Source organism: Pomacea canaliculata, linkage group LG2 (genome assembly GCF_003073045.1).
Source record: "Pomacea canaliculata isolate SZHN2017 linkage group LG2, ASM307304v1, whole genome shotgun sequence".
Lineage (NCBI taxonomy): Eukaryota > Metazoa > Mollusca > Gastropoda > Architaenioglossa > Ampullariidae > Pomacea > Pomacea canaliculata.
In genome coordinates, this window is record NC_037591.1 from 27291191 (window position 1) to 27318652 (window position 27462).

Sequence of the window (27462 nt, forward strand, 5' to 3'; positions counted from 1 at the left end):
AAATAATAACAATCCAAACACATTCTTTATTTTCATATCATTTATGTGTTTTTGAGTTATTTTCAAAGATTAAAGAGAAAAATGAGGAAAGGGGCTGGGGAAGGAACTCAACATGGTAAGTTTATGAAATCGGTACAACTCAAGGTCGGGTGGCATTAAAGATAAAAGGGAGGCCATCCAAACCCATGACATCATAGAGCTGATGCTAACATGTCATAACAAGACAACTTCCTAATGATCCCGAGACCTTATCGAGCGACGATGACACCAAACGGACGGATACCCTTTTAAGCTGTGGACTGACGAGATGAGTGGGAGGAACATGCCACAGTCTGTTCATGATTCTGTTGACGAGACAAAACTTGGAGAAACAAGCATACCAACCACTAAAGCATTCATGACACCGAGAACGTTCGATACCCCAGACGTGCTCTTCACATCTTTAACAACGATTGGAGGAGAGTCCAGTGCTTTCAAGGCACGTGCAGGTCAAAGTGGGGAGTAAACATCTGCTTCGATATCGCCACTTCGCCAGCAAAATGTAATGGGACTTGTCCTACATTTACTGATCGCTTTCGATGCAGTCCCACGCCTACCCGCCATTACCTTTTAATGAGGCAATCAATAAACTTCTTTACATCAGAAAACAAGAGGACATAAAAATCCAACTGGGAATGCACCCTGTACATGGCACATATATTTTTTATTGTTATACAATCTGCAGAAAAGTGTTGTTTGCTAAACTTCCAGAACACTTTTTTACAGAAGACTTGGTCCAATTTTCTGACAATAGAACAGGTAATATAGAGACTATCTGGTATAAATGCCTACACTAGATTATCAATAAAAGTTTTATTTTTCCTCTCTGACAATATCCCTGCCTGGTACCTACTGCAGAGAAACAGACCGTGAGCCATCTCCACGTGTCATGGTTCGATAGAGCGTGACCCGCTCTGTGAACTGTCACGACCTTATCAATCATGTATCATGTAACGGAAATTTTAGCTGACACTGTTCGCTAAGCATACGAGTTTTTTCGCTTCTTGAGATAGAAGACAATTGTTATCAGTGCATCTACAAGTAAATAATAAATCAATGAAAGTAATAAAGTAATAAAAGACAAACTATTGTGGAGTCGTGGTATTCACTTGACAACGTGCGACATACACAACAATCACAGTTTATATCCTAGAAGGAGAGTAGACACTCGATGATAACATGTCTCGTCTGTTGACATCGCAGCAGTATAAATATCACAGGAACAACACTGACAGGACATATTATAAAATAGTGAGTGTTACAAAACCCGCTTGAAATAGAACAAAGTTGTAAAATATCACAGTGTTTGTCTTAGTAACGAATACTAAGAACTGAATCATCTCACCGTCTCATCGCACTGAGAGTCTGTAGTAGGGCGTGAGGGCAAAACGTATCAAGAGAAAGTATTCTTGACAAGGAGCGACACACATCAGTAACAATACTCAAATGAGAACAATTAAAAAAAAAGGTCAGGAGGAACATGGCAGAGAAATTTAGGTATTTAGTCCATGAGAGTTTCAGAACAAGAATGTGGCCCTTACTAATCATCACCTAACGACAGTACACGATCAACATTCACCCCAACCACACCATTTCACAAAAACAGTTTTTAAAATGTACCAAAAAAAAAAAAAAAACAACAAAACAAAGTCACATGAAGTCACCCTTTTGGGGTTATTTTTTGATGAGGGATACAATGTAATGAGGTTACCTGGACTTTCCGCTGTTCTGCAGGAAAGTAGAAATCTTAACAGGAATATTTACAGACAAAAAAGTCTGTCCAACCATGACTGATTGGGCACGGTAGAAGGCACTAAACGATGATGTGCTGCTGCTTTTTGATCTCTTGCATTGGCGTACAAAGGAGAACAGCAGACGACAGATTGACATTCTATCACATCTCTGGGACAACATAAATAATGAAATAGATGAGCGAGGGAAACATAAAAAAACACTCCAACCCATGGCCTTCAAACAGCAACTGATATCATATCTTGTCATCAGCCAGAGAGTACGACTTCTTGTCTTCCAACTAACAAAAGGGACACACAGATAAGCAGCAGTTAAATGAAACGTAGCAGAGGCTGGGCTTACATCTGCCCGATGTCCACTACGTTTCATTTGACTGCTTCTCGTACATTCGTGATGATGTTTGAGTCGTTAAAAGTTTATCATGGAGTAACACAAGAGAGACAATTATATTTCGTCAGAAGAGTGTTCTTTAAAAATACAACAGCTAGATGCTCCAACATATTTATCTATCTACAAGTGAGTACTGCACGAGCGCCGCGTCGCTTCCACCGGAAGTCAGAAGATGCGTGTCGTCTGCCAGTAATACAGCTGCTGTGGTGTTGGAAGAGAAGGGCTTACCTCACGAAATTCGGCCTGAGAAAACAAACAAAAATAAATTACTCCAAGAAACGATGTTTTATTTAATACAAGGAGTGATTCAATTCAAGTTTTTTTTTTTTTTAACCAACCAGAGAATGCTCCTCCCGCGTGTTAGAATTATCTCAGTGTCTAGTATTATGGTTACCTTAGCTACTGTGTCTAATGTTAGAATTACTTCAGTGTCTAGTATTATGATTACCTTAGCTACGGTGTGTAATGATAGACTTACCTTAGCTACAGTACAGGGGTACTTGAACAGACGGAGGCGGCCGCGGCTGTCGCCCGTGACGATGAAGTCATGGAAGTACGAACGGCAGGCGACGTTGACCACTTCCCCCCGCTCCATGTGGTGCCAGGACCCTGATGTTTACAAGTCAATGCCTCAGTCAAAGTGGTACAATTAGCAAAGCAAAGCAAAGCGGTTGGTGGGAAGGGGAGAAGAGAAATGAGAGAATGGTTGACTAAGGCAAGCGCTCATGTAACAGCGGGTTAGAGGGGATATGAGTAATACAATGACAGTCTAAGGCCGGGTACATTGCTCACCAATAAGCGGGTAGCCTACAGGCACGGTGTAACTTGCCCACTCAGCGTCCCTCAGTGTCCTTCCTGACTTTAATTTCTGCATCGTCTGCGAGTCCCCTGCACAGCGACAGGTAACAACAAATACGAATGATTAACAATGTTATATGGTTGTAAATTCAACAATTAATGGAGGGAAGATTGAGGTATGGTCAACACCAATGCCATTGACACACACACGCACACGCATGTATATGCTAAAGGAGTAGATAATGAGCAAACATAAGGATATATTATTGCAGTGAATGAATGTTAAAAATTATGGCCGGGGAAGAGCTAGGAGGGTCAATGTACTTAAACAATATTCTTGAAACTGCTCACATATGACTGTCATCTAACATGAAAAATTAACCAATTTCTCAGAGAAAAGCACTTACAAAAGACCAGTTCATAATTTCCAAGTACAGTTTGGATGAAGCGCCCATCGCTGGACCAGTCTAAGTGCATGACGAAGGCTGGACTTTGTTGCTGACAAAGAGAACAAAACACTTTCACTTTCATGGCTGTCTACATTATTAAGAAAGACATTTATACTAATGTTACTGATGATAACTTTTACAGGACATCTTCCCTGAGGATGAGACCATGAGAAAAGACTCCAGCACCTGAAGGTATGTAGGGAATAGATCGTGCTAAAGGCTATCTTTGAAGTTCGTAATAAAGGCCACAAAGGCCAAGTAGTCACTGTGCAAAGAAAAGCATAAGCATGACCAGAATCACAAAAGAAGTAAGGTCTATGCTGAGGTTTTGAAAATAAATATTCAAGACTTAGTTGAATTATGTCCTTTACCCCGAGGGACGCCGACTGGTGCCTGTAGAGCTCTCCTTCGCCGTTGAGGACCAGTAAGTGCAGGAAGCCATCATGTGTCCCTACTGCAATCTGCCTCCCGCTAGGGTCAGAGAAAACTGCGGGAAAAATGCAAAGTTTATGTTGTAGTTCAATGCTACAGTCCGTCAAACTGCAGACCACGTGGCAACCATTGCACGCAGAACAGTGATGAGAGGACAGATAAGACCCCCCCCCCCGAAAACCCCCAAAGTATATATATAGTATAACAAACTGTAATGAAAACGACTACAAGAAAAGCGAAATGGAGAAGATTCAGGTGACAGGCCCTCACTCACCTGGAGAAAAGCTGATGGCGTTGATCTGAGCCGCCCCGACCTTGACCGACTGGGTCTCCTCGCCGTTCTTGGCGCTGTACAGTGTGACCTTTCCTGAGGTCGTGCCCACGGCCACTATCTGACCTCTCGAGTCCACGGCTATGCTGGTACAGGGTTTCTGCAACGAAGAGTGTCAACACGAGGATGCTTTAAACCAGCAGATGAACTACAGTGTCGGTGCTGTCAGAACTAATTACCAGCTTTACAATCAACAGAAAAACACGACTCTTGGAGTGGAACTCTCCAATGTCCTTTTCCTACTCACTGCACACCGTCGCCATTTGATATTTTTCATCAGATTCGAAAACCACATCAGAATGAGATCATACAATTTAAAGTGTTTATCTGTCACAGAATCTAAGATAATCTTTGTTACTGAATTATTTCTGTAGTAAGATCATCATGGGAGCTTACTTTATCTCGTGTGCTCCAGATGATGGCATGGGACAGTGCCGACCATTTCATAACTGACATGTCATGCCCTGCCGTGTAGAACGCAGGCTCAGACGGATGTGACGCCACTGCCCACAGCTCCTCGCAATGGCCCTGCAACAGGAACAGAGTTCAAAATGTAGTTTAGTGGTGGGCATGTGCTTAACTCATCCTGTTTTAAGGTAGTTGTCTCATGAGTGCTTTTAAAAAAGAAAACATGAGGACGCAAGAGAAAGTTGAAATCGCAAGAAATAATTGAAGTAGAAAGGTACAAGATTATATCTGCCCCCTCCAAATCTTCCCTGCCTTTCGAACAGAGATACAAATAACTCTTGACAGATAGTCGATTTATCAGTATAGCATGTGGAAGGCGGTGAAATAGGCTCCTGAGGTGGTAGTTATGAGGCGAGGGTAAGTCGTTGCCCTGGAGCAACACGAGGAACTTAAAGACAAACGTCTTGTTGCCAAAATTATAAAGCTGTGTCTAGACCGTGAAGTTGTTTTCGCCTGAAGCCATAGAAAGCGGTGGCAAAGATAGCTTGGAATAAAAAAAAAAACGTAAGTAGTGTCCACGGGGTCTGGACATCAATTTTTATAATTTTGGAAACATGACGCTTTTTCTTAAATTTTCCCATTTTGCCCTGGGGAGACGACTGACTCTCGCTTCATTACTACGGGCCCTGGCGAATAAAAGTCTGTGATCTTGTACCTGCACGATTGGTCGGAACTTCTGTTGCAGTGAACCTTCCAGAATGATGTTTTTGGACGTGCCAATGAACAGGAAGCCGTCCTTGCCGTTGGATGTTTGGGGGACGACCGTCCTCACAGATCCATACATCTCGGGCAGCTGCACAGACATGTCAGGAGACGGTTTGCTAAAAAAACAACACCTCGCCATCAATCAAGTGCTTTCCACAGTGCGAACATTCAACGATCTTTCTTCGATCTTTCGTGCCGGAGAGTTCTTCTTGCCGAGGAAACAGCTTTGCTGTCACCGACAAACGATGTATTACACCTGTGTTTTCACTGTACACAAATGACTATTTCCCTATCTACCCGCTGCATAAAACTGCTTTTAAAGGCGAATGAACAAGATGTTGTTGAGTTTCCAAGACAGTCTAGTTCTCATGACATCTCAAGAGCAAAGAAAAACAAAATCGACCACTTAGTTCTCTGAAAGCAGTTTTGCTTCGATTGTGACAGTTAACGCCCAAGGTTCCCTTTCCAATATCTTAGCAAGGTGTGGGGAAAGAGAGATGAGGACAAGTCGATTACCACTCGCTCCTTCATCAACTTGAAGCGCATGAGGCTGTCCCACGCCTTGATCTCACTCCCTCCGCCAGACAACAGCACGCCGTCCGACAACAAGACGAGGGAGGAAATGCTCTTCTGCAATAAATGTAACAGGTTAAAAAGGAACATTTTTTCAGGCGAAGATCTCACTCGGACAACAATGCAGAACTTTAATTAGCTCACTCACAACGAAATCAGCTTGTTAAGCGCCTCCTAGTATGTTATAATCACCTACTATCCTTATCTTCAATATCAGCTCCAAAAAATAAAATTCAACTGTTAGACATCTTTCCAGACTAAAGCTAGCCAACAAGACCGAGCTCATTACTTCCAATAATATGGAAAAATTAATTAATTAATTAATTTATTTATTTATTTATTTATTTATTTGACGGGTAAGAGCTTTAAGAAAGCACAAGTCTGGTCCAGTACCTTGTGCGCCTCCTTCATTGAGGCTGAGACCTGGCGGTCGATGGTGAAGATGTTGGAGTCGTCCCGCTGCCAGACCAGGATGGAGCCCGTGGAGTCGCCGGTGATGACCTCGCCGTTAACCCCGAAGCAGACGGCAGTCACGAACTTGGGGATCTCGTCCTGCGGAGCCACAAGAGAAAAGATGTAAAACATGGCGGGGCTGCAGCGGATAAGGATTCACCATCATCACAGCCAAACGTTCAAACATGGCTAATGAGGGTGGACGAGAATCCCATGCACTAGGAAGAACAGTGCAGCGGACTTTTAGCTGAGTTCTAGAGGCTTGCTGACAGTTGCTGTCGGTAAAAAGTTCAGAGGACAGTGACGAGAAGCAAACTGCAGCATGACAAGGAGGCTTTGCTGATCTTCTTAGGAGTCCCTCTTCTATTTTTTTTTTCTTTGTGGGTAAGGGGTGGGTAGGAGGATACTTGCACGTGCTTAAATGTTTTTCACGATATTATCATGCTTATATTAATAAATAATAATTAAGTGAAGAGCTTTACATAGAAAATATAGAAACACAGAAAAAATAAAGAAAGAAGATGAATGTCATCAGCATACAGTCACTGCAGCTCAGTACTACCACAAAATATTCACTTTTAGTCTTCTCATTCTTTGATTGTCTGTTGACTTGCACATGTGTAAGGGCAGCGAAGAAAATGAATGAAGCAGGAGGCAGGATTGTAGACAGATAAAATCCACGCTCGTTATTCACAATGTGTTTCTTTCTCTTGATTTTGACATGCTTTAGACTAATTAAGTTTATCTCACTTTCCCGATTTACAATATTTGTATGGCTAAACTGCCTTGTTAAAAACGAGGTAACCTTTGATTACATATACAAACTTATTGCATTATAAAGAAAGCTAGCTACGAACCATGTTAAAGACGTTGAACAGAATAAGTAAAAACAGGAAAAATGTAAAATGCACAGAACAACACACCATGAACAAATAGTGCAAGTTTTTTTCCTTTTCTCCTGATTAGACGGGTGCGATAATACCAATTTTGCATATATCTGTTTTTAAGCATTTTCTCTAAACTTCTTGAGGCATTCCACCCACTCTGAGACATAACTACTCAAATAACTGTACGAAAATGCAAAATGAAAGAAGGGTAGTGATAAAAATGAAGATTTCTCTGGCGATAGTATTGTGTGTCCGAGTGCCTGTACCTTCTCTGGTATGTACACTCTGTACACCAGGTGAGAACAGTGAGCCCAGAATTACAAACAACATCATGTGCCAAACAAACATAGTAACAGCCTGATAATACACACCTTGCTGGACCCATTCAGGAGCTTGTTAGAGCAGAGATAAAGTTGACAAACATTATGAAGGATCCACAACAAAGTTTCATAATACTCATTTGTTTTCTTTGTTTTCCAAAATCTATTTATAAAACACGAAGCAAACGAAATATCACGAGTCCTTACATTGTGAGGGAACATAGGTCACTTCAAAGATAGTATAGATACATCCAGACTCAGTAATTTTGCTTCCCTATTTGATTGTCTTAGATAAATAATATTTGTTATACCTGTGTATGACAATCTCTCAAGTATAATATTCGCTTTCTTCTCTTCCTCATTCACACAAATTACATAAAATTTTCCCGTTGATTTAAGAATACTTTAATGTATGTTATTAGGCTGTATATACCATTATTTGTATCAGTACTGTAGGTAAACTTGAACCACAGTTTCTTCAAAACTTAAGTACCCATTTGAATATATCATCATCTTAGGTTAGAGACTCGTTGTGCCAGAAAATGCCACCAAAGTGACTCCTATAATTCTTCCTTTATTTTTATAACTAGCAAACACTATTGTTATGAGCAATTACCTCGAAGAGTCCACTCTTCTTGTCTCTAAGGATGCGGCTCTCCGACCTCTTCCAGAAGACGGTCCAGAAGTACATGTGTTGTTTGCCGAATGTGATGAGGATGCTGTCGTCGAACTGATAGAAGCAGCCCGACACCACTGGATCGTTGGTGGTCTGTGTGAAACAAGAGGAACTCAAGGTGTGTGAAACCACACAGACTGCTTTACTTACATTACATTACACATACTACACGTCTTCGTAATGAATCAGAAATGAGATTGAAAAACTTAATTCTATTTCATTTCTAGTGTATGATGAGTTTTTTTTCTCTTTCTTTGCAGTTTTAAAGGTTCTGTGAAACAGAAAAAAATGTATTTTATCAAATAATTTTAAGAATATTTTGGTAAACAGGCGTAAAAAGTTAAATCACGGCTGAGTAAGTCACTGAATGTGTTAAGAATATGTACTTTTCAGAGTAGTTAGGAGAGATTATCAATGTCTGTAATTTGTGTTTCCTGTATTCCATCCACTCTTCCTTTCTTGTATTTCTCCGTTCTCCCATCATGAGTGCATCGCTCAATTATTTGTCTGAGATTATGTGTGCCATTCTACCAATTCTTACAAGTTTTTATTTTAATACTGCTGTTAGACTGGTGTTCACTTGTTGACACAAGTTGTTGTTGCACAGTTTAACGAGAAAGAGAAAAGCATGCCGGTGAACAACAAAGAACCTGTGCTACCTACTACATCCCAGAACAAAACAATGAATCGCTTATACATTAATAAATATTCAGTGATGGTGAGGGATGTGATCCAAACTTCACCCAAAATGTGTCTCACCAAAAGTAAGTGATTGAAAACAATAAAGATTGTAACTTTCACGAAATAAATAACAGAGAAAGACACACCGCAGGTCATTGGAAGAGAAATGTTTTCGAAATAAGAAAATACATTGTCAGCCACTCTTAAAAACTCATCTCTGACCTTGGGAATGGTCCGACGATACAGTTTAGGCTAAAGAGAAAAGAGAATTTTTAGTTTCAAATATCTAAACTAAATATAATTCTAATGAGTGCTTGTTTCATTTTTCATCTTTACTAGTTTATCCAAAACATTTCATATTGACAGAGCTGAGTAGATCACAGCACTCTCCTGTGTTAAAGGTAAACTGTGTCTCAGATGACTTTAAAGAGAGTAATCGAGGGTTTCCTTACCGTTGTCTTGGCAACCATCGTCTCCCTCTGCCAGTCCCAGACACTCATCACGTGACGGTCGCTCTCGTCGATGGTCATCAACAGGTTGCCGTTACTCTGCAAGGTCACGAGGCAAATGTGAACCACGGGTATTCTGCATTCCATGCTATTCCGTATAGCAAGAGTTCATTGGATAATCCAAACAATGTGAAATAATATCGCTGTTGATGCTGTCGTCTTCACTTCTTCCCGTGCCACGACCCTCACCACGACTTCCACATACTGCTATTCATTCTACTAGGCAGAAATGAGGTGTGCGTTTATATATGAGAGAGAAAAACGGACTGACACTTCTGTATCACATAAACCTCCCAAAGAGGTGGTTAACTGACCGTCCCTCACCCTAAAAAAAAACAAAAACAAACTTCTTACATCTTTCTCAGAGAAGGATATGCAGGCAACACCTTGCTGGAACACGCCTATGCCTATCACAGCCTGTGTGCTCATGGTAATCCCGTGCCATATCCTCACGTGAGCCTAAAAGTTTAAATAAAATTTTTAACAAAATTATCAATAGAAAATTCAGATACATCATATAAGGTCTGAACACGTCCTCTAGTAGAACACCAAGAATGCTTTAGAGAGACAAGAAATAAGTCCCTCATGTTGCACTAAGTACCAAAACATTGCAACAAATAAACAATATTCCCCCAAACCGTAATAATTCTAGATAATTCATGGTTTAATTCAGACAAGGAGCAGATGAGATGCGGCGCGTGTTCATCGTGTGTAGTTGAACTGACAGCAAGCAGACGACTTCCGCTCACATAGAAATCAAGTTCTAAAACCAAACTGACTCACAGAGCCTGCTGGGTCCCGTCCTGCCAGCTGTCCGGACGCTATGAATGGCTCTCTGGGATGAATGGCAAGGCTGAACACACAGAAACAAGTTTACAGTTTTAAGTGTCACCTCCTCTGGACAATACACTCAGTATCAACCAATCGGCTTTTCTTTATCTACAAATCTTTGGCATAATGTACAGAAATGTTTGCAAGTGTTGCCACAGGCATCCTTCGTTGAGTGCTGGTAGAGGGTTTCTGTCACATCAGGTCGAGGAGTGTTATAAAGGAATTAATGGTTAAGAAGTAGAAAGAGGAAGAGGTCTCTCCGCTCCTCCACTTACCACGTGACTTCCTCAGTATGTGCGGTGTAGTGTTTCTGTGTGTGCGTGCGTCGGTCGTACAGCACCACGATGGCCGCCACGAAGTACACCAGCTCCCCCGTGTTGGGCAGCACCACCAGGTTCTGTCTGACATCGCGACCCCGGAAGCCGTAGCTTGGTGCAGGTCAAGGATAAAGTATCTTCTATCACACTCCAGTTCACACTCATCCTCTCTCGATGACACTATCATGTAGGCTCTTCTTAACCGGGTAAAGGTCATCTTGTTTGGCAAGACTGTGCTTTGGGGCCTCAGAAAACTTTTTTAAGGGGAGGGGTGATGGCTTGGGGGAGGGGAAACGTTCAAGACATTAGAATTTTGGTCAGCATGATAAATACTGAGGTCTTGGCCACCCCATTGCCAATAATTCTCTTATGTAATGGGTATGCGGCCACTTTGATTAAGAAATGGTTTTTAGCATTAAAATTCATCCAGTGATTTTTTTCCAAAAAAAGCACAGTCGACTTGCATTAAAGCAGGATAACCTTTACCCGTAACAAAGCGAGTATCTTCCCATCCTTCTGATGTTGAAAGGCCAAAAATCATGCACTTCGATTAAGTGGTCCCTATATATACCCGTAAACACCATCATCAATGAAGTCTCTGGCAGCCATCTTGAGGCTTGATTATTAAAACTACACGAAGGATACACCCAGTCGAGTCGCAGTTTCTTGTCTGGCTTCAAGCCATCGTTTTCTAAAGCTGGCATGGACGGTAAGAAGAAATCTGCGTAAAAAAATCCTCCCGTCACTAAACATATCGTTTAGCATTGAACTACAGAGAGATTTTTTAAAAATTAATTTAAGAATACAAAAAGGGCAACAGGGTAACAGAAATATGAAAGCAGACATTGTTCAAGCATTTTGAGATCAAGACATATGATGTTGTCCATAGATTTCTACAGCTTCGACTAACGGCAAGAGATTTGAAAAGGACGTTTAGGCGACCTCTGACCTCGTTGCCTGCCGTTGATTTCTACGCGGAGAGGTTCCGTGCGTTTGGCAACGGGAGGTCCTCGACGAATGGGCGACAAGGAATCGAGTCTCGCTGTGTCCGCTGGCAATAAAATATAAAAAATAGATAAATAAAAATCGACTACAAATGGAAAGCAGATTAGAGGATTCAGTGCTTGGGATCGAAATTAATAGTTAGAAAAATATTCCATAAAATTTATTGACATTCGTTCCACATGCATGATAAACTTTTTTTATTTTTTTTTTTTTTTTTTTTTAGTCGATCGGTACCTGGAGCCGATTTAGAAACAGAACCATGCAACGACAAACGACTAAACGACGACCATATCTTGCAATTGCTAAGGTCTACCACCCCACTAACGGCAGAACTTTGCTAACCTTTGGCCTGCTTGGACCTGCGCAGAGATCTCTTTCCGGTGACCGAGTCGCTGGAAGAGTTGCTGCTAGGCAACGTTCGCTTGGCGGGCTCCCGTGGCTCCCTTGGCTCCCGCTCTTCTCCGCAGACAAGAAAGGTTTTGTGGTCTTTGAGCTCCCGAAACAGATGCGAAAACCCTTCCACCTGCAAAGGAAGACATTTCATTGAATGATCGACTGCACCAGTCCTCCTACAAACGTCAGATTAGCCATAAGACATAAGTGGTTCACTGTATCAAGGATAGGGCACCAAGGCCCTTTTTTCTGCCATTTTAAGCGATTACCCTTTCACCCTCGATTTTATGATTTCGGCAGCTTTTGATGAGTGGTGGAACCCGGGTATACCTACTGCCTCCATCCCACCTTCCACCCGATCAATGTCCGGCACCCTTTCCCGCTAAACAGGAGCTGAACGCGCAGGGAGAGTTTTCCCAGCCACAGACCTTAGAAGGCATCGAACTGTGTCTCCATTCTACTTCACTGACAAACACACTAATCGTCAAGCCTCTCTAAGTCAACACAGCCAACAGCAACAGTAACGGATCACGAAGCCATTATAGACTCGTGACGTTTACGCGCATGCGCAGAAGAGACAAAAAACAGCATTAACAAACAAGGGATTTCTCTGGAGACAAATCGACATGGATTCGATGCAAGATAGGCTTAATGTACATTAGATATTAGACTGGCGTTCATCTGACGTGTTTATCTGACGTGCCGATCTGCCTGTCGCTAAGGTAAACACCACCTGGGAAAAAAACTGATATGTAATCTGCACGGAGCTTTGAGTAAATGTCTTTTTTGAGAACGGACCGCGAGGTCCGTGGTTGTCTGCGATGTAAACGAGATCCCGTAAGTGGCATCAAGTCTGTGACTGGAACCCAAGCAAAGAACTCCTCCGTCATGCACTCACTGACCTTAATGTGTGGCTTCTCCTCCGTCCACAGCGCCCGGACCGGTGGGTGAGGGATGAAGACCATGTTCTGGAGGTCCTGCAGGACGTCTTCAAAATTTTGGGCGGTGTTGGGATTGAGGATGAGCTTCTCTCTGCTGTCTCGGTACATGTTGCTGATGACTGTGATCACGTGCGGTCGCTGGTTGCTAGGCGACTGCGTCACAAGCTTTTATGAAAAAACATACACGGACAGGTTCACATGCATTTTTCGAAACAATGAGACGGTAGTAGAGACACATAACGATAGCGACAAACAAAATATCAAAACTTTATCTAAGGAGAAAACATGGCACATATAAACAGAACTGAGAGAGACAGAAGAAAGCTTACCTGTCCGTTTTCTTTTGTAAACAGATGCTTTTCGTTATGTCGTATTTTCCCACCTTTCCAGAAATGCTCACGGGAGTTGCCATAGTTCACCCGCTGTAGACGGTTCACGCTTGAGCAGACGTAGAACCTGTTGTTTTGAAGTTCCGTTATGGATTTAATTTCTTTGCCTTCTGGCCAGCTGAAGATGTACCTCACACCTTCAAACAATCAGGGTTAGTGTCTTTAGATGCTGATGTCCTTATGCCAACAGAATCAAACTGCAGGTCAGTGTAGCAATTGAAGATACATATATAGAATCAGATTAGGTAGTAGAGTTTTAGGCTGTAGGACTATTGGAAATGCTGAAAATATATAAGGTATTTACAAAAAATGCAATAAAAGTCGTACAATCTAAAACAAACTCATATATCTCCGTGTTGAGAATGAACAGGTTATTTGCCGGGGTATGTAAAATACAATCTAGTTAGCGGGACATATAGTGTATACAATCCTTAAACATTTTCATTCACATAGCTTAGTGCAGACATTGTCTATGTAGAGATTATCACACTTTACTGTTTACTCAAAGAGGTATAGTCAGAAAACATCTGTCGCTGGATGAGCAAGACACCTTTAAAGATATACTCTTAATGAGTTAAAATGAATCGGCAATAGACAGAGTATTTTTCAACAGTTTCGATGCATCTTATGTAAGTCATCGCATTATTAGTAGTTGTAATCATATCACCTGCTACAGTAGGAACAATATTGCCCAGTTTGACTAGAAGCGTCTCGAAGTTAGGATACTCTTTCTGTGTAATCAGAACTTGCTTCCCCTTGAAATTTTCATCTGCATTGCGGTAAACCCAGACACGCCTGCGATCAAAAGAACAGAGCGAAAAAATTCCTTTTGTCTCCCTCAGAGGAGTGTTCATGGCTACAGTGAACATTTGACAATACTTTTGTCTTGCCACCCGTAATCTGCACTGCCCAGGACAAGCTGTAAAACCGTTGTCTGTAAATTACAAAGAATTTTGGATGAAATGGCGACACAAAGCACAACAGGAGGTGGATGCAGGGCAGTTTGTCAATACTCGTGGCTGAGCTTGAAATACGCACGAATGAGCTTTTTTGAGTCAGTCATGCCTGACCTGAAGAGGTTGATTTGGGGAGAACATTAAAACATTAATCAATCATGTTTTTATTTTGTTTGTGTGGAGGATGCAAACGGTGCAAAAACTAGTGTCGCATGGCAACCTCTGGTCTGCACGTGGTCTCACACGTGATACAGCATGACATAAAATATAAATTAGAATTATTCCTTTTTGAGGTTTGAAAGGCAGGATAAAAGGAGTTCAATCAAAATGTTGTTAAAACTACCTCGGTTTCTTGGTCTGGTCCCGGTCTCTGTCCCGGTCTTGACTAAATAGTGCTGCTTCCGGAAGTCGTGTCTGTGGAACCTCGTAGCGCCCGTCGCCATCGTAACCACCATACTCTGTGACGTCATCATCCGTACCTGAGGACTCGCGGTCATAGTCACTGAAGGACTGGGCGGCGGCCTGTCAAGACAATAAACAAGTTTTGAATGACTCGGGGAGGGATTGCTCTTACTCACTGACTCTCTGACTCGTGAGTCGGAGGTAGGGTGTGTGTGTGTGTGAAGGAGAAGAGCATCAGACAGGGAGTGATTTCGTGAGTATTTATTGAGTGAGTATATCGTGGTCTAGTTGTTTGCGCCTCTTTAGCTTCTTGGCTGACACAAGAGAAGCGGGTAAGAGACAGCAGACGGCAGTAAATTAGAGAAACAACGGTGCAACTTTAAACAGTTCAAACTCTTAGTTTAGAAGCGACCGTTGGTTACCAAGGGACGTTGACCAACAGCAAACGCCAACGATCAGACAGCGACAGTGGACGTGCGCGCCATCTAGCGGTCAAGATCGATATCTGATGTCGCGAGAGACAAAAGACAAACAAAAGACGGGAATGAGAGGGTAGGGCGAAAACAAACCTGGAACTGGTTTGAAAGCTTCTCTGTATGAAGTCGCATCGCTCAATGAAAGGTTTAATCACTCGTTAGGCTGTGGTTACGGTAACGACCAGTGCGCGGCCATGCGTGATGAACTGTCACGGCCCAGGCTTCCCTTGCTTGCCCCCCGAGTCAGCCAGTGCTAACGGTCCTGTGTCCATCATCTGCTGTCCTCTTTTTGAAAGGTTGTAGGGGGAGGAAGTTTGTTGTTTATAAACAGCGGCCTGGCTTTACCCAAACATCAAACATTTTAAAAGTCGGTGTCTGGCATCGAGAAATGTTTTCGCTGGATCCAAGACTTGATATCTACAGTGTAATGGTGAAGAGAACATGGCATCCACTGCTGCAGTGTGCGGCGAGTGATGCAGGTTAATATTTGAAAAGGTGAATTTGAAAACATCGATGCATACCAGTTGTCCTTATTGTGATGTTATGTACCAGCCAAAGCCATTAAATAGTTAGAAACTTGCTTTTGTTCCCATCGAGTTCATCTCGTTCAGTCTAGAGAGCTAACAGTTCTCTCTGTTTACTTTCTTGGAACAAGCGGTCAAGACAACAGGCTTTAGAGGATCCCGTTATTATCATTTTTATTTTCTGCTTGGATTTGTGGTTATTTGAATGCGCATTGTACCCAGCTGTACTTTTCTGACATCCTCGACATCTTGATGGACTGTTTATTCGCCTGTGGCTTTTTGCTTTTCCTCTTTGATATTGTCAACTCTCATCGTCGTTAATCTTCTCTGGATTTACTTTTACAAGTCGTCCCTGCGGCTGAGTTTCTATCAGTGCCAAACAGTCACCTGATTCAACATTTTACTGCAATTTCCTTTTGTCATCTGGACATTCTCTTAAAGATTCGATGTATGTTTCAGATTACTGATTTATTCTGCTTCAGTCCAATGACTTTCCGAAATGTTGGTCTGTCGCACGGACATCTTGGTCTCTGAATGCCACCCGGCAAAAGAACGACCTGGCATTACATTAACTTCACAGAGAAAGAACCACAGTAATTTTCTCTGTAGTTAATAATAATAATAATAATAATAATAATAATAATAATAATAATAATAATAATAATAATAATAATAATAATAATAATAATAATAATAATAATAATTTGTAAAGCGCATACTCACACTCCTAAGGAGTATGCTCTTAGCGCCAAAAAACAAGAACAAAACATGGACAGCATCCGAGGAACAGGAACACAAACAAATAACATATGAACTATAAAAGAATAAACAACCATACTAAACGAAGAATAAAATCAAACACGGAAAATACAAAGAGGAACCAAATAACAAAAACAAGAGCTGAGAGTAATATGATACATGTATTGCATAAGGAAGGATGTGAAAAAAGACTATAGCATTATGGGAAACCGTGGCTCTGACTGGGATATATAAAAACTTACTTTATTGTTTTAAGATGAAAGCCAGTTGGTATAATGGTACTTGAAACCTTGAGTAGCTCCCTAGCGTGACAACACACGGGGTAACCTAGCAACAAGATGCAGTCTGTGGGCAGAGATGTCCTGGTGTTTCATGTTCTAACTGCGCATGCGCAAGTTGGTCCACGTTTCCCACACGTGTGCGGCTCGCCAGCAACAACCAGCGTGTGACTGAGGTTCGTCGCTAGGTTGGCCTCACAATTATGTCCACTATAGTCTGAGATGAAACAATCACTGCCAGTGGAAGCAGGATTATCGTAGAGACGGCAAGAAACTGAACCAACAACGGTGCGAGCTTGAGGTTGTCATCACCGGTCGACAACCGACCGCCAGACTTTAAGATGATAGGAGAGCCAGCAAGAAGAATGTTACAACAAATGTTACACACTCGGTAATGTGATGTAACAGTCTGTCACAAAATGGCCAAGTCACACATTCAAAGCTTTTGGCCTTTATTTGGACAACAGCAGTAATACAAGCAGGGAAGAAAAACCAACTTTAGTAGAACTAAGATATATACAAATATACACAGGACTGATTTCACACTCACATTCCTCTATCTCTCTATCCTCTCTATCCGTGGGACACGAATGGCTTTGCAAATATCACTCGCTTTATCTCTCTGTCATTAAAGAATTATTTAATTAATTTTTTCTACCTTCTTCTTTGCTGCCACAACAGCCAACCGACACTAAGCAAAAGCGGGTATCGATGTAGATACAGGTAACACACTTGGCAAATTAAAGCAAGTGGGAAAAAAATGTTTATTTGAGGAACTTTCCAGCAGCAAACTCTCCGCACTCTGTTAATGGTTGAAAGGAGCTAATTAAACAAGCTGTAAAATAATTCAGGTGACCGCAGAAATGAGTAAACAGATTTTTTTTTTATTTTACTAGGAACTCGGCAGGCAGTTGTAGACTTACCAGCTTTGTGAGAGTTTTACAGTTATTTTTGGAAATGGGGAAACAATGGGGAAAAGAGGACATGACATCGCCCTAATCATCAGTAGACTTTGCATTAGGATGTGAAAACTAGAGATCCACTTCTTTACGAAACACAAAATTGTAAAGACCAGAAATATACTTCGATAGCCAGTGAACGACGACGACGACGATGATGATGATGATGATGATTTGAATTTTTAGAGCACATTTGACTACGTGACGGATATATATATATATGAGTTAAAGGCTACAAACAAACTAAAAGCCAACCATACAACAAAGAAACACAAGCGGCTACAAAAGGAAGACACTATAAAAGGGAGCGAAAGAATTCGGGGGATTTTGAAACATATTTCTGAAAGTAAAATCGTGAAAATCGACTTCACTAACTTTCATCTCTTCTGTGTGTTTTTTTTAATTTTTTTTTTTAGTTTTGTAATTTAGTGGAATAAATCATTTACCTTTTGAGGCGACACGGGTCTGGCAACGAGAAGTCTGTTTTTGAACATGATGCTCACTGCTTTGTGTTGAAGCTCATCATTACAGAAAGTCGAAAGATGACGGGGAAAAAAAAAACTAAGTCCAGCTAAAGCCACGCTCTTTGTTTCGGACTTCACTCGCCACAAGACAATGTCATGGTCTAGTGGTGCCGAGGCCCGTCTACCTGAGTCTCGTGGTCATAGCAACGTCTGCCAAACCCATGGGATCGGTAACGGGCATGCGCCGTGAGTCGATTGCAGAGGTGATGACGATGACAAGTTGGTCACACCGTGCGATTGTCCTCGCAGGCAGCTGTGAGTGGCCAACAATCGTGGCTGACAGCATCACAGCCGCTTCAAGCTCTCCACTGCTCATGCGCAGTCAGCATCCGGAAGCTGCGCAACCAGAACGACGGTTTCATGACGCTCACATATACTTCACTCAGAGGTGTCCAAACAGGATTCCTCCGGAAATATCGAGCGGACAAGAAGCCTTTTGTTGAGGAGTAAATAATGTAAGAGAAACTAAAACACAGCTGTGTGACAGCAAAAGCCTTGTCATATATTTATTGTTTCTTTGTGGATGATGAGGGTTAGGACAATAGTGGCAAACGACTGATGACAAAAGAGAAGTTTATTTTACAATTCTGTGTAAACAATTCCGAAAAAGTAACTAGAGCACAAATAAAACTATGATTAAAATTGCTTTTAAGAAGAGAACAAACTACCACATAATTTCAGACCTTAAGATTTCTTTCCTCTTTTTATTATTTATTTATTTTATTTATTTATTTTTTTTTTTTTTGAGGACTAAAAAAATGCAATTCGAGCTCTCTGATAAAAATAGATAATTACAGCAATATACTACAGTAGGCAAATTAATGTCAACAAGAAAGATAGAAACAAACAAATAAAAAAACTAAGAGATGAAGGGAAAGTTGGAGAGATAGAGAAAGGAAAAGAAATCCTGTCAAAAACTGGACTAGCGTTTATTGGACTGAAGACAATGACATACAATAAAACACAAAAAGCCGACAACTAAATGTAATGTGATTAAAGCAGCCTAGAGAGTGAGTCAGCGTGTGTGGAGATATGTGTGTTGTTATCTGATCCTAGAGTAAACAGTGGTTACATTTCATAAATAGAAAGTGTGTCCGCCGAACCGGTTTAGAAAAAGAAAGGCTATGTACGGCTCCATGGCCCGGATGTTTGTTGAAGTTCAGGTAGTGCTGGCCAGCAGGCAAAACATGCAAACTATTCTCTGCTTGCACTGTTCACTGCAGGGGATTAACTCATTTATGTCAGCTTGAAGTCCTTTTGTGAGCTTGGAGTTAATTAAAATGTGCACAAGACAGAGATCTGATGAAAGGTGTACATGTACCTGTATGCGTGCGAGCGTATGTGTGTTTGCGAACGTGTACAAATTCTCATGTTATGTGTGGATGATACAAACAAGTCACAGAAGTAAGAGCAATGGATGTTTTGGACCATGAAAGCGCATGTCTGTCGACTTCTTGCATCAAGATACCTGTCTTAACGGTACGAATTTGCCAGTTACCTTATGTACGTGCCTCGCCAGTGATTGTGGTAAATAATATACCCTAAACAAACGAGTCAGGCAATCAGACAAGGAAGCAGTAACATGCACGTGCAACTTTTCTCGAATGTACTTGTAACAATCGTATCAGAAACCGCGCGCGCACGCACACATCAAAGAAACCGTTGTTTTGAATCTGATGCTTGAATAAAATCAAACACGCACAAAGCCTGTAGAAATCGAAAAATACACTGACTTCTACTTAAAGGTTTGATCGCACATCGATGGGAAATGTGAGGGAGTGTTCTGAAACACCGCACGCCGCCCATTGTCAGCGTCTCCGGCCTCCCGCCTTTCCTCACGCAACGCCGCATGCGCACAAGCGACTTCCGGTGGACAAGCGTCGCTCAGCGAGGAGATGCAGCCGCAGAAAAGGTATATTGTTTTAACCAACACAGAAAGAAACTCTAGGACACTCCAAAGAAGAGCATTGCATTTGTAATTTTTAGTGGATATGAGTACCAGCCTTGGAGTAGCCATCGGGTAAATACAACTTCTCGGAAACATCCGCCTCTCACGATCGTCAGAAACTTGCAAAAGATCCTCTGGAAAATATAAGGGTGGGAAGAAAGAGCAGCCAGTAGACAAACGGCAGTCAAAAATACAAAGGCCTGCAAATTCAATATATTTAAGAATATATTTAACTGCGAAAGATGGGGAAAGCTAGTCTCCTGCGGACGATAGGGTTCAGGGATTAATGAGAAAATTACAAGTTATGATCCGGACCTTGACAGCATGAACTCTTTGCGAAGATGCAGAATGACTGTTCATGAGAGAAGAAGAGTACCCATGACGGTTTGTTACTGGCAGAAGAGAGTCTTTCGATAGCCTTTGCGACCATTCTTGGTTTCCACGATGTGCCTCCAGAAAATATGGGCAGACGGACAGACGTATTTAATGAGAAGTTATTTGCATAGAAATAGGGGGTCATCAAACCCATTTATTATATGATAAATTATTGATAAGAATGTCAAACCAATATTCGTTTACAAAAATGAAAACAAAATGGTAAACGCGGGAAGATAACATTTCGATCAGTTTAGTGTTCATGAAGTGCCTGATGTTTACTCCAAACTCCTCCATTTTTATTAATAGAAGCCTTCCTCTACTCTCTCGTCTCAGTGAAAGGGACATAAACGGATATTGCTAATCCCTCGTATTAGTCCGTGAGTGCAATTAGCTCCCCTTACCGAAATAAACTCATGTAAAAATAAAAATTGACTTAATCTTAATGGCTCTGTGCTGCTGCTGTGGTCGGGAGATCTTTTGATCATTGTCAAACGCACCTTACAGAAGACAGTAACAACTCTATTTACCAATAAGAGGGGCAAAACAGTTTACAGGCCCATAAAACAAACTAGCCGGTTGTTGTAATGTCCTGCATAAAGAAACTGAACAAACATTTTCAACTTAAAGAGGTATCGACAATAAAAGGACACACCTTCACTTACTTTGATTCTTTGTCGCATCCTTTGCTGTTTGTCAGAACAAAGCAAAGAGAGGTCTTTCGCAGAACTTCTTTTTTCGGACACAAGTTTACAACACCACAGCGACAGACAACAACATCATGACATCACATGAGAGCTTTGCTGTGAACTGGGAAAATAAAAGCTAGACTAAGGTGAGGCACAACACCTTCCTTACTTTGGTAATCACCGCCAGTCGCTTGTCCACGGTAAACGTCTTGGAGAAGTCTGGCACCGCCATGATGGCGGAGTGTACTCTTCTCTCCTTCTTAAGTTCCTTTCTCCTCTCGTCTGTCTTGTGAACGTTCGCCCCCTGGTCACGCTCTCCCGTACCCGAGAAACAGCGGATGTACACAAACGTGGATGTACATGGCTACAGCAACATGGCGACTGTTAAAGAAACTAAGGGACACGGCCTGTATCGACCTCTTGGGCCTCGATTAATATTTCAGCATCTCAACGCCTCCAGCTTGCCAAAGGTGGGTATGAAAGTCAGTCTCTCTTCCTTCCTTCTCTTGCCCGCTCGCTCGCTACGTTCCGCCTCTTCCTCAGATATACTTCCGGTGACGCCATCTTTGTTGGTGTGAGTTTTGAGTGAAAACTGTTGCTTTGTCTGATGACGACTCATTAACGTTTCCATGTAGAAGACGACTGATAGTGGATAACAAGAGTGAGAAACCAAGGACAACGAGAAAGATGCAGAATGTATGTCTTTTAGAAATCAGCTTTAGATAAGTTTTAAATGTCCTTGATCTCGACAAGTGATAAGACAAAACATTTTTTCGGATTAAAAAAAAATAATAATAATGTGTGCAAAAGATGGAAACAGGAATAAGGAATTTCAGATGAAACAGAATGATGAATAGCCTGGTGAGCGATGTCTGCTTACAGTTAAGCTATTCCCAGCGCCTTCCACATGTAATTTGATATGCAAGAAAGCAGAGTAAGAAAGAGAACGATTGACTCACTCTTGAAATCCACGGTGTCCTAACAAATAATGCAAAGAAAACATTCAAGACCCCCTCGATGGAGTTTTGTAAACGCACACTGGAAAGGAGTTAGTATATAATGTGTACAGAGCTTTGTCTCCCAGGACAATACAGGTTAGTGCCATCCAAGACGAACGGCGTGTGACAAAAGGGGAAACCACTCTAGCGTGCTTATGTTCCGGTTCATGGAAGCGTGACACGCGGCTCAAAACATACTTCGATAATTTAAAGAGTCCTGTGTGAAGCTTGCAATTTCTTAGGGGAATGGTGCAAGGCTTCCAGCTTTTTCTCCTAGCTTATTGTCAACTACTCGTCCTTGGGGGAATGTTTGCTCAGGTGAACCATAGGTAGGTCACACATACACACACGCAAGTACACATTCACACAGATGCACACAAACACGCTCGAACACGACCACAAACTGAATCCATTTTTACGTGAAAAAGCGCGAATAATATTCATTATCGGATATAAATCGGGTCGAAGTGTATTCACATTCAACTTTAAGATTTTTCACCTTTTGGGAAAAATGTAGACATGTCGGCATGTTGGGCGTTTATGAATGAAACAAGAAATAAATGTATACAAATAAATGCTTCCTGCTTCACATAAACATAGGACAATTGCCACATTTAAGAAAAAAGAGGAGTGGCTAAAAATTTCGGGATGGAAAACAATTATTTCCCCACAATCGCGTGTAAAACACACATATATATATACTGTGCAACACAAAGAATTAAAGCTGCCCTGCAAATTCATCCAAGCCACAAGGTTTGATTTCGATTTACCAAGCGCAGTCGTCGAAATGCGGGTATGATGGATCTGGGTATCATGAAATAGAATTTTGAACATGAATACAACTAGGAAGAGGTGAGCGAGGTGGGACAAGACTGACCCCTACAGAGCTTTTCTTGTCAACGAGTGTCGCCTGCGTCAACGACTGAAGATGAGTCTGTTGAAAGTACAAAACATGGCGGCCTCCAAAAACGGAAGTGTAGCTGTATGTCAGTAATGACTGTAAATAAACAGTTCATTCAAAAACCCGAAATTTTATACAGAGACGATTCACTCAATATGTATCATTTAAGAGTAATTTTCCATTTGCCTTGTTCTTTCATCTGTTAATGGTGTTGAAAGGTTCGACAACTCCCATGCTGCTGATTGTAATGAAATAATAACATGACCTCGTAATGTTCTATCATTCTTAATTCTCCACGAACTGGTAATGTTATAACATTCATCTGTTAATGCCCCACAATACATCAATTGTACTGCTACATCCTGAAAACCTCGTAAAACTTCAATCAATCAATTTACATCAATATAAATGTGATTTTACATCAACATTAACTCAGAAGGTGGCGCCACCCTGAACTCTCAACGCTACATCACCACGAGCGCGTAATGTAATACCAGAACAAACAAATCACATGACAATAAAACACCAACCGCAGTGGTCCAAGAGAGACAAGCCTGTCAACAAGAGCGGAATGAAACATTGTATGACGAGTTGTTCCCCTTTGTTGCGGTGTTTTTTTGGCGGGTGGTTGTGAAACGTTTTCCGTAACGGCTTAGCATCTTTGTCCCCGCTGGCAGCCATTGTCGCAGCTTGACTGCTAGAAATCGTTGAGTGTTATTGTAATCTTAGCCGCCATTGTCCCTTTACTGGCGGTTAGGACAGCATTTGTTTACCAGGTCGATACCACGTTTGAAGGTTTGTACTTGATGTTTGAGTATGCGTGAGTTTGAGTTATGCATGATTGTGCATTGCAATAGGTTCTCATTCGCAAATGCAATAATTCCACACAGCCAGCCACCTAGACAAACAGATAAACATTGCATCAAACGGACCAAAGTGGGAAAAAAAGAAGAAAAATCAACAATAACATCAGCCACAACAACAAAATCGGAAAGGCAAAGCTTTTTCACACTTCCAGTCGCATTTACTGGATTCTCAAGCTCCAAGAAACCTGCATAGCACGGCCATCAGAATCGATTCCGCCATAAAGCCAGGAAGACCATTGTAACCGAGGCCTGTGATGGCTTCACAGTCCCGTCTCTCGACTTTCTCAGCCGCCAAAGCCTGGCCATGAGTGCCGGAAGTGACGTCAGCATTGACTGCCCAGTAATGGAGCAGAAGGACGTTAGTGTGTTTATGGGTAGAATGCGTTTAAAGTCCCGCCAGTCCGCACTTGGCCTCTCTTCATGGCTGCACCGATCAAAGAGGAATCGAAAGAAAAAGCTGAGGTCGTGAAAGAATATTTTGTTGGCCAAACCCTTGAAGTGCACATTTCATCCATTAGATTTTTGTTCTCACTCTCTCATGTCACACTGACTTCTGAAAAACCTTCTGGCTAGCAGAGACTAATTAGCACAAGAAAAAACAAACTGAGGAATCTGGATGTTATCATTACTGCATCGTTTTTTTATCGCTCTGACATCACTGAAGTCTACAGCTCCATCTTCCTCGAGCTTCATAGCATCAGTCACATCAGAGACTTTCAGTTAGTTTTTGCTACCAACAACAACAACAACAACAACAACAACAACAACAACAACAACAACAACAACAACAAATGAAATAAAAAGGCGGTGAACCGCGAAAATTTGAAAGTGTGAAATGTTTCAGGTTGATGGTTTAGTTAACCCATTGCAACAAACGAGAACACATCGAGAGCTCGTTGACTCGGAGGGTTAAAAACTTGCAGAGGATTGAATGAATGAGTGAGGTGATAGAAACATACATAGAAGAATATAGGTAAATAAAGAAAAAGAAAGAAATAGAGTGACGGAGGGCAAAAAAGGGAGCGAGAGATACCATGGCGAGTCGCAAAAGGCTCAGAAAGTAAACAAGGTCTCTGTCGCCAAGTGGTGATACATTGTTGCTGTAGTGCCACTCACCTTTGAGTAAGGTAGTCTCTGTCTTTGTCTCTGAATCCTGGCGTTTGCTTGTTGCAGTCGATTTTTTCGGAACCCATCGTGGCCCAAAGTGCGCATGCGTTCTTTCACCTTTGCCTTGGTGTCGTACATCCTCGTGCGACCTGCTGCACCCGCGTATCGTCGACCTCCATCAGTCACTTCGCCTTCATCTACACTGTTTTCTTTCTCGCTGTTGTCCTCTTCTTCTTCTTCGTTGTCCTGTTCCTCGAATTCGTCGTCGTTCTTCTGGCGGCGAGGGTGTCTGGCGGCGTGCCGCTGTGCGTGCATCCTCTGCGATATCATCGTCGCAGCGTCGTCGCCTTCATCGTCCGATTCGGAAATGTTGGTCAAGGGACGCGACTTCCTTCGCAGCAAAAGTTCCTCCGCCTTGGTCAGCACAGATGCACGGGTGGCACGACGAGCGTAGCGGTCGAAGAAAGCTCCAGGATCATCGGACACGGTTCTGGAGGTGGTCAGGCCGTCGTCGTCGTTGTTGTTGCTAATGCTGCTGGCGTCGTCCAAACCGAGTGGTGGCAGACTAGAGGCGCGGTATGGGGCTTTACCTGGCGTTACCTCACGACTGTACGCCGGCTCGCTGCGTGGTCCGGGTGGGTAGTGTGGTCGCTGCGGCTCGGACACCTGCCTGCGGCGTCTGACGTCACCGGAACCCCGGCTCCTGATGCGTCTGCTCTTGTCCTTCTTCCTTCGTGTTTTCTCATTCTCTCTTCTCGCGTAAAAATTGGTGTTAACGTTGTTGTCATTTTCATAGTCCTCGGTATCGTTGTCAAGAACATCCCACCTGTCTTTTCTCTTCTCTTCTTCCGCCTCCTCCTCATCATTCTCTCCATCATTCCTTTCATCTTCCTCTGCCTCGATCCTTCGTTTGAATTCTTCCTCTGCCCGCTGGTTGAGCTGTCGAATAAGCTCCAACCGCCGATTGGTGTCTGCGTCCACGCGTGTCCTTCCCTATCATCATAACTTCCGGTTTTGCCGGAAGCGGACAGTTTGCGGACCGCTGACTCCGTGTAGATTCGCTTGTCGTCGTCGGTCATCAGCGTGTGCGAGCGAAAGCGGGAAGGAGGGTCGGGATGATAGGGGATGTGGGCGGGGTGGTGATGACCAGCCGATTTTTTTCCCCCGACCCTCTGGCGCGCCCTCCTCTCCTCATGTTGGGGGGAGTGCTCGTCGCCGTACTGCTCCCATGCGCTCTCGTCGGCGTCTTTTATCGAAGATGGCCAGTCGTCGTCTTGATTGTAGTCTACAGACGACAGCTGCCGCTCCTGTTGATGTCGCTGGATCTGTTGTATCAGTTCGTGTCTGTCGTGGTACGGATACGCGTCCGTCATGAGCTCTGTCCGCAAAGGAGGAGGTCGAGTCCGGTGTCGAGTCACGTGACTAACTCGAGAACGAGCGGCGGTTAGAGCTTTCTTCCGGCTTCAGCGAATGACTGCACCTCGTCGTCGCTGTCATCTTTCGCATTAGAAAGATGATAAGGAAACGAGATCTTCTTCCCAGGGAAAGCTGTGGTTCTGTCCCCTTTGTCCTCTTGTGCCTTGGGAGGGTGGCTGTTATGGTTGAGGTTTAAATCCCGATGACGATGGCCCTCGAGCAAGGCGTCGCCCTGTGGGAAGACAAAATAAGAGACGGTCTTAAAAGTTAATTGGTGACACTCTTGGCAAAATTTGCACACACTGTGTTCCATGCTAACATCGGTTAACTTCATCGGGTAGATGTCGTTAGGAGCAGTCAGGTTTGGTTATTCCGCACCAACAACAAAATATCCGTCTGTTACAATCGCCTACCGCGGTTTTGAAATATGCAATATTAACCTTCTCTAGAATCACAACTTAGGAAAGAGATTCGTCAGAAAATAGAACAAATGTTAATGAGCAAGGACATTGATTGGACCGAAACTAAATTATTCAGCCTTTTTGCAGACAGGAGTGGTAAACTGGGAGCGTTTTTCCTCTGGCTTTTGTAACAATGCTTAAAATGATTTGCACTAACAATACAGCTTTTCTCTGTCTTTACAGGCATTTGACAGACAAATGGTTTCCCGAGCCTTGGAGGACATAGTTCTTGCTGCCCGCGGTAAGGCGTTCCCTCGGCAGCTGCTTGTAATAAATGTAAGAAATGCCATGGTCAGACTATTCTGGTGTCAATAGAAGGAATGGAAAAGTTGTGTTCCTCAGAATACTTAAACCAAATCGTCACGATGTGAGAGGTTAAGCGCAGATGCAAGTCTGACCTCAAGTGATTAATCACCGACAACCAAAATGTGATTTAAAAAAAAAAACTTCTACCTGCACTGCTCGGAAAACTTGTAGGAGAGCG

At 42.5% G+C, this 27462-nt stretch overlaps 1 protein-coding gene across 1 annotated transcript; it reads right to left on the bottom strand.

Annotated features, from left to right (window-relative positions):
* Positions 1-18: 18 nt before the first annotated feature.
* Positions 19-26474, bottom strand: LOC112555589 (echinoderm microtubule-associated protein-like CG42247). The gene is made up of 24 exons (XM_025224023.1): positions 26271-26474; positions 25111-26094; positions 14639-14817; positions 14007-14134; positions 13280-13476; positions 12912-13115; positions 11959-12139; positions 11561-11662; positions 11257-11332; positions 10570-10722; positions 10247-10316; positions 9818-9922; positions 9407-9502; positions 8214-8366; positions 6331-6489; positions 5881-5994; positions 5315-5452; positions 4588-4719; positions 4135-4291; positions 3800-3915; positions 3387-3477; positions 2974-3069; positions 2660-2790; positions 19-2424 (listed from the first exon to the last, which is right to left on the bottom strand). Exons 1-24 carry the CDS (start codon positions 26472-26474, stop codon positions 2347-2349), a joined length of 4044 nt encoding a protein of 1347 aa, XP_025079808.1. The 3' UTR covers positions 19-2346.
* Positions 26475-27462: the final 988 nt, after the last annotated feature.

Excerpts from the sequence above, each read along its gene's own strand:
- LOC112555589 (XM_025224023.1), bottom strand. The coding sequence starts at position 26,474 with ATGACGGACGCGTATCCGTACCACGACAGACACGAACTGATACAACAG. Across the intron at positions 13,477-14,006 it reads TATTGTTCCTACTGTAGCAG|GTGTGAGGTACATCTTCAGC; the intron begins GTGATATGATTA and ends GATTGTTTGAAG. Across the intron at positions 5,453-5,880 it reads AGTTGATGAAGGAGCGAGTG|CTGCCCGAGATGTATGGATC; the intron begins GTAATCGACTTG and ends ATGTCTGTGCAG.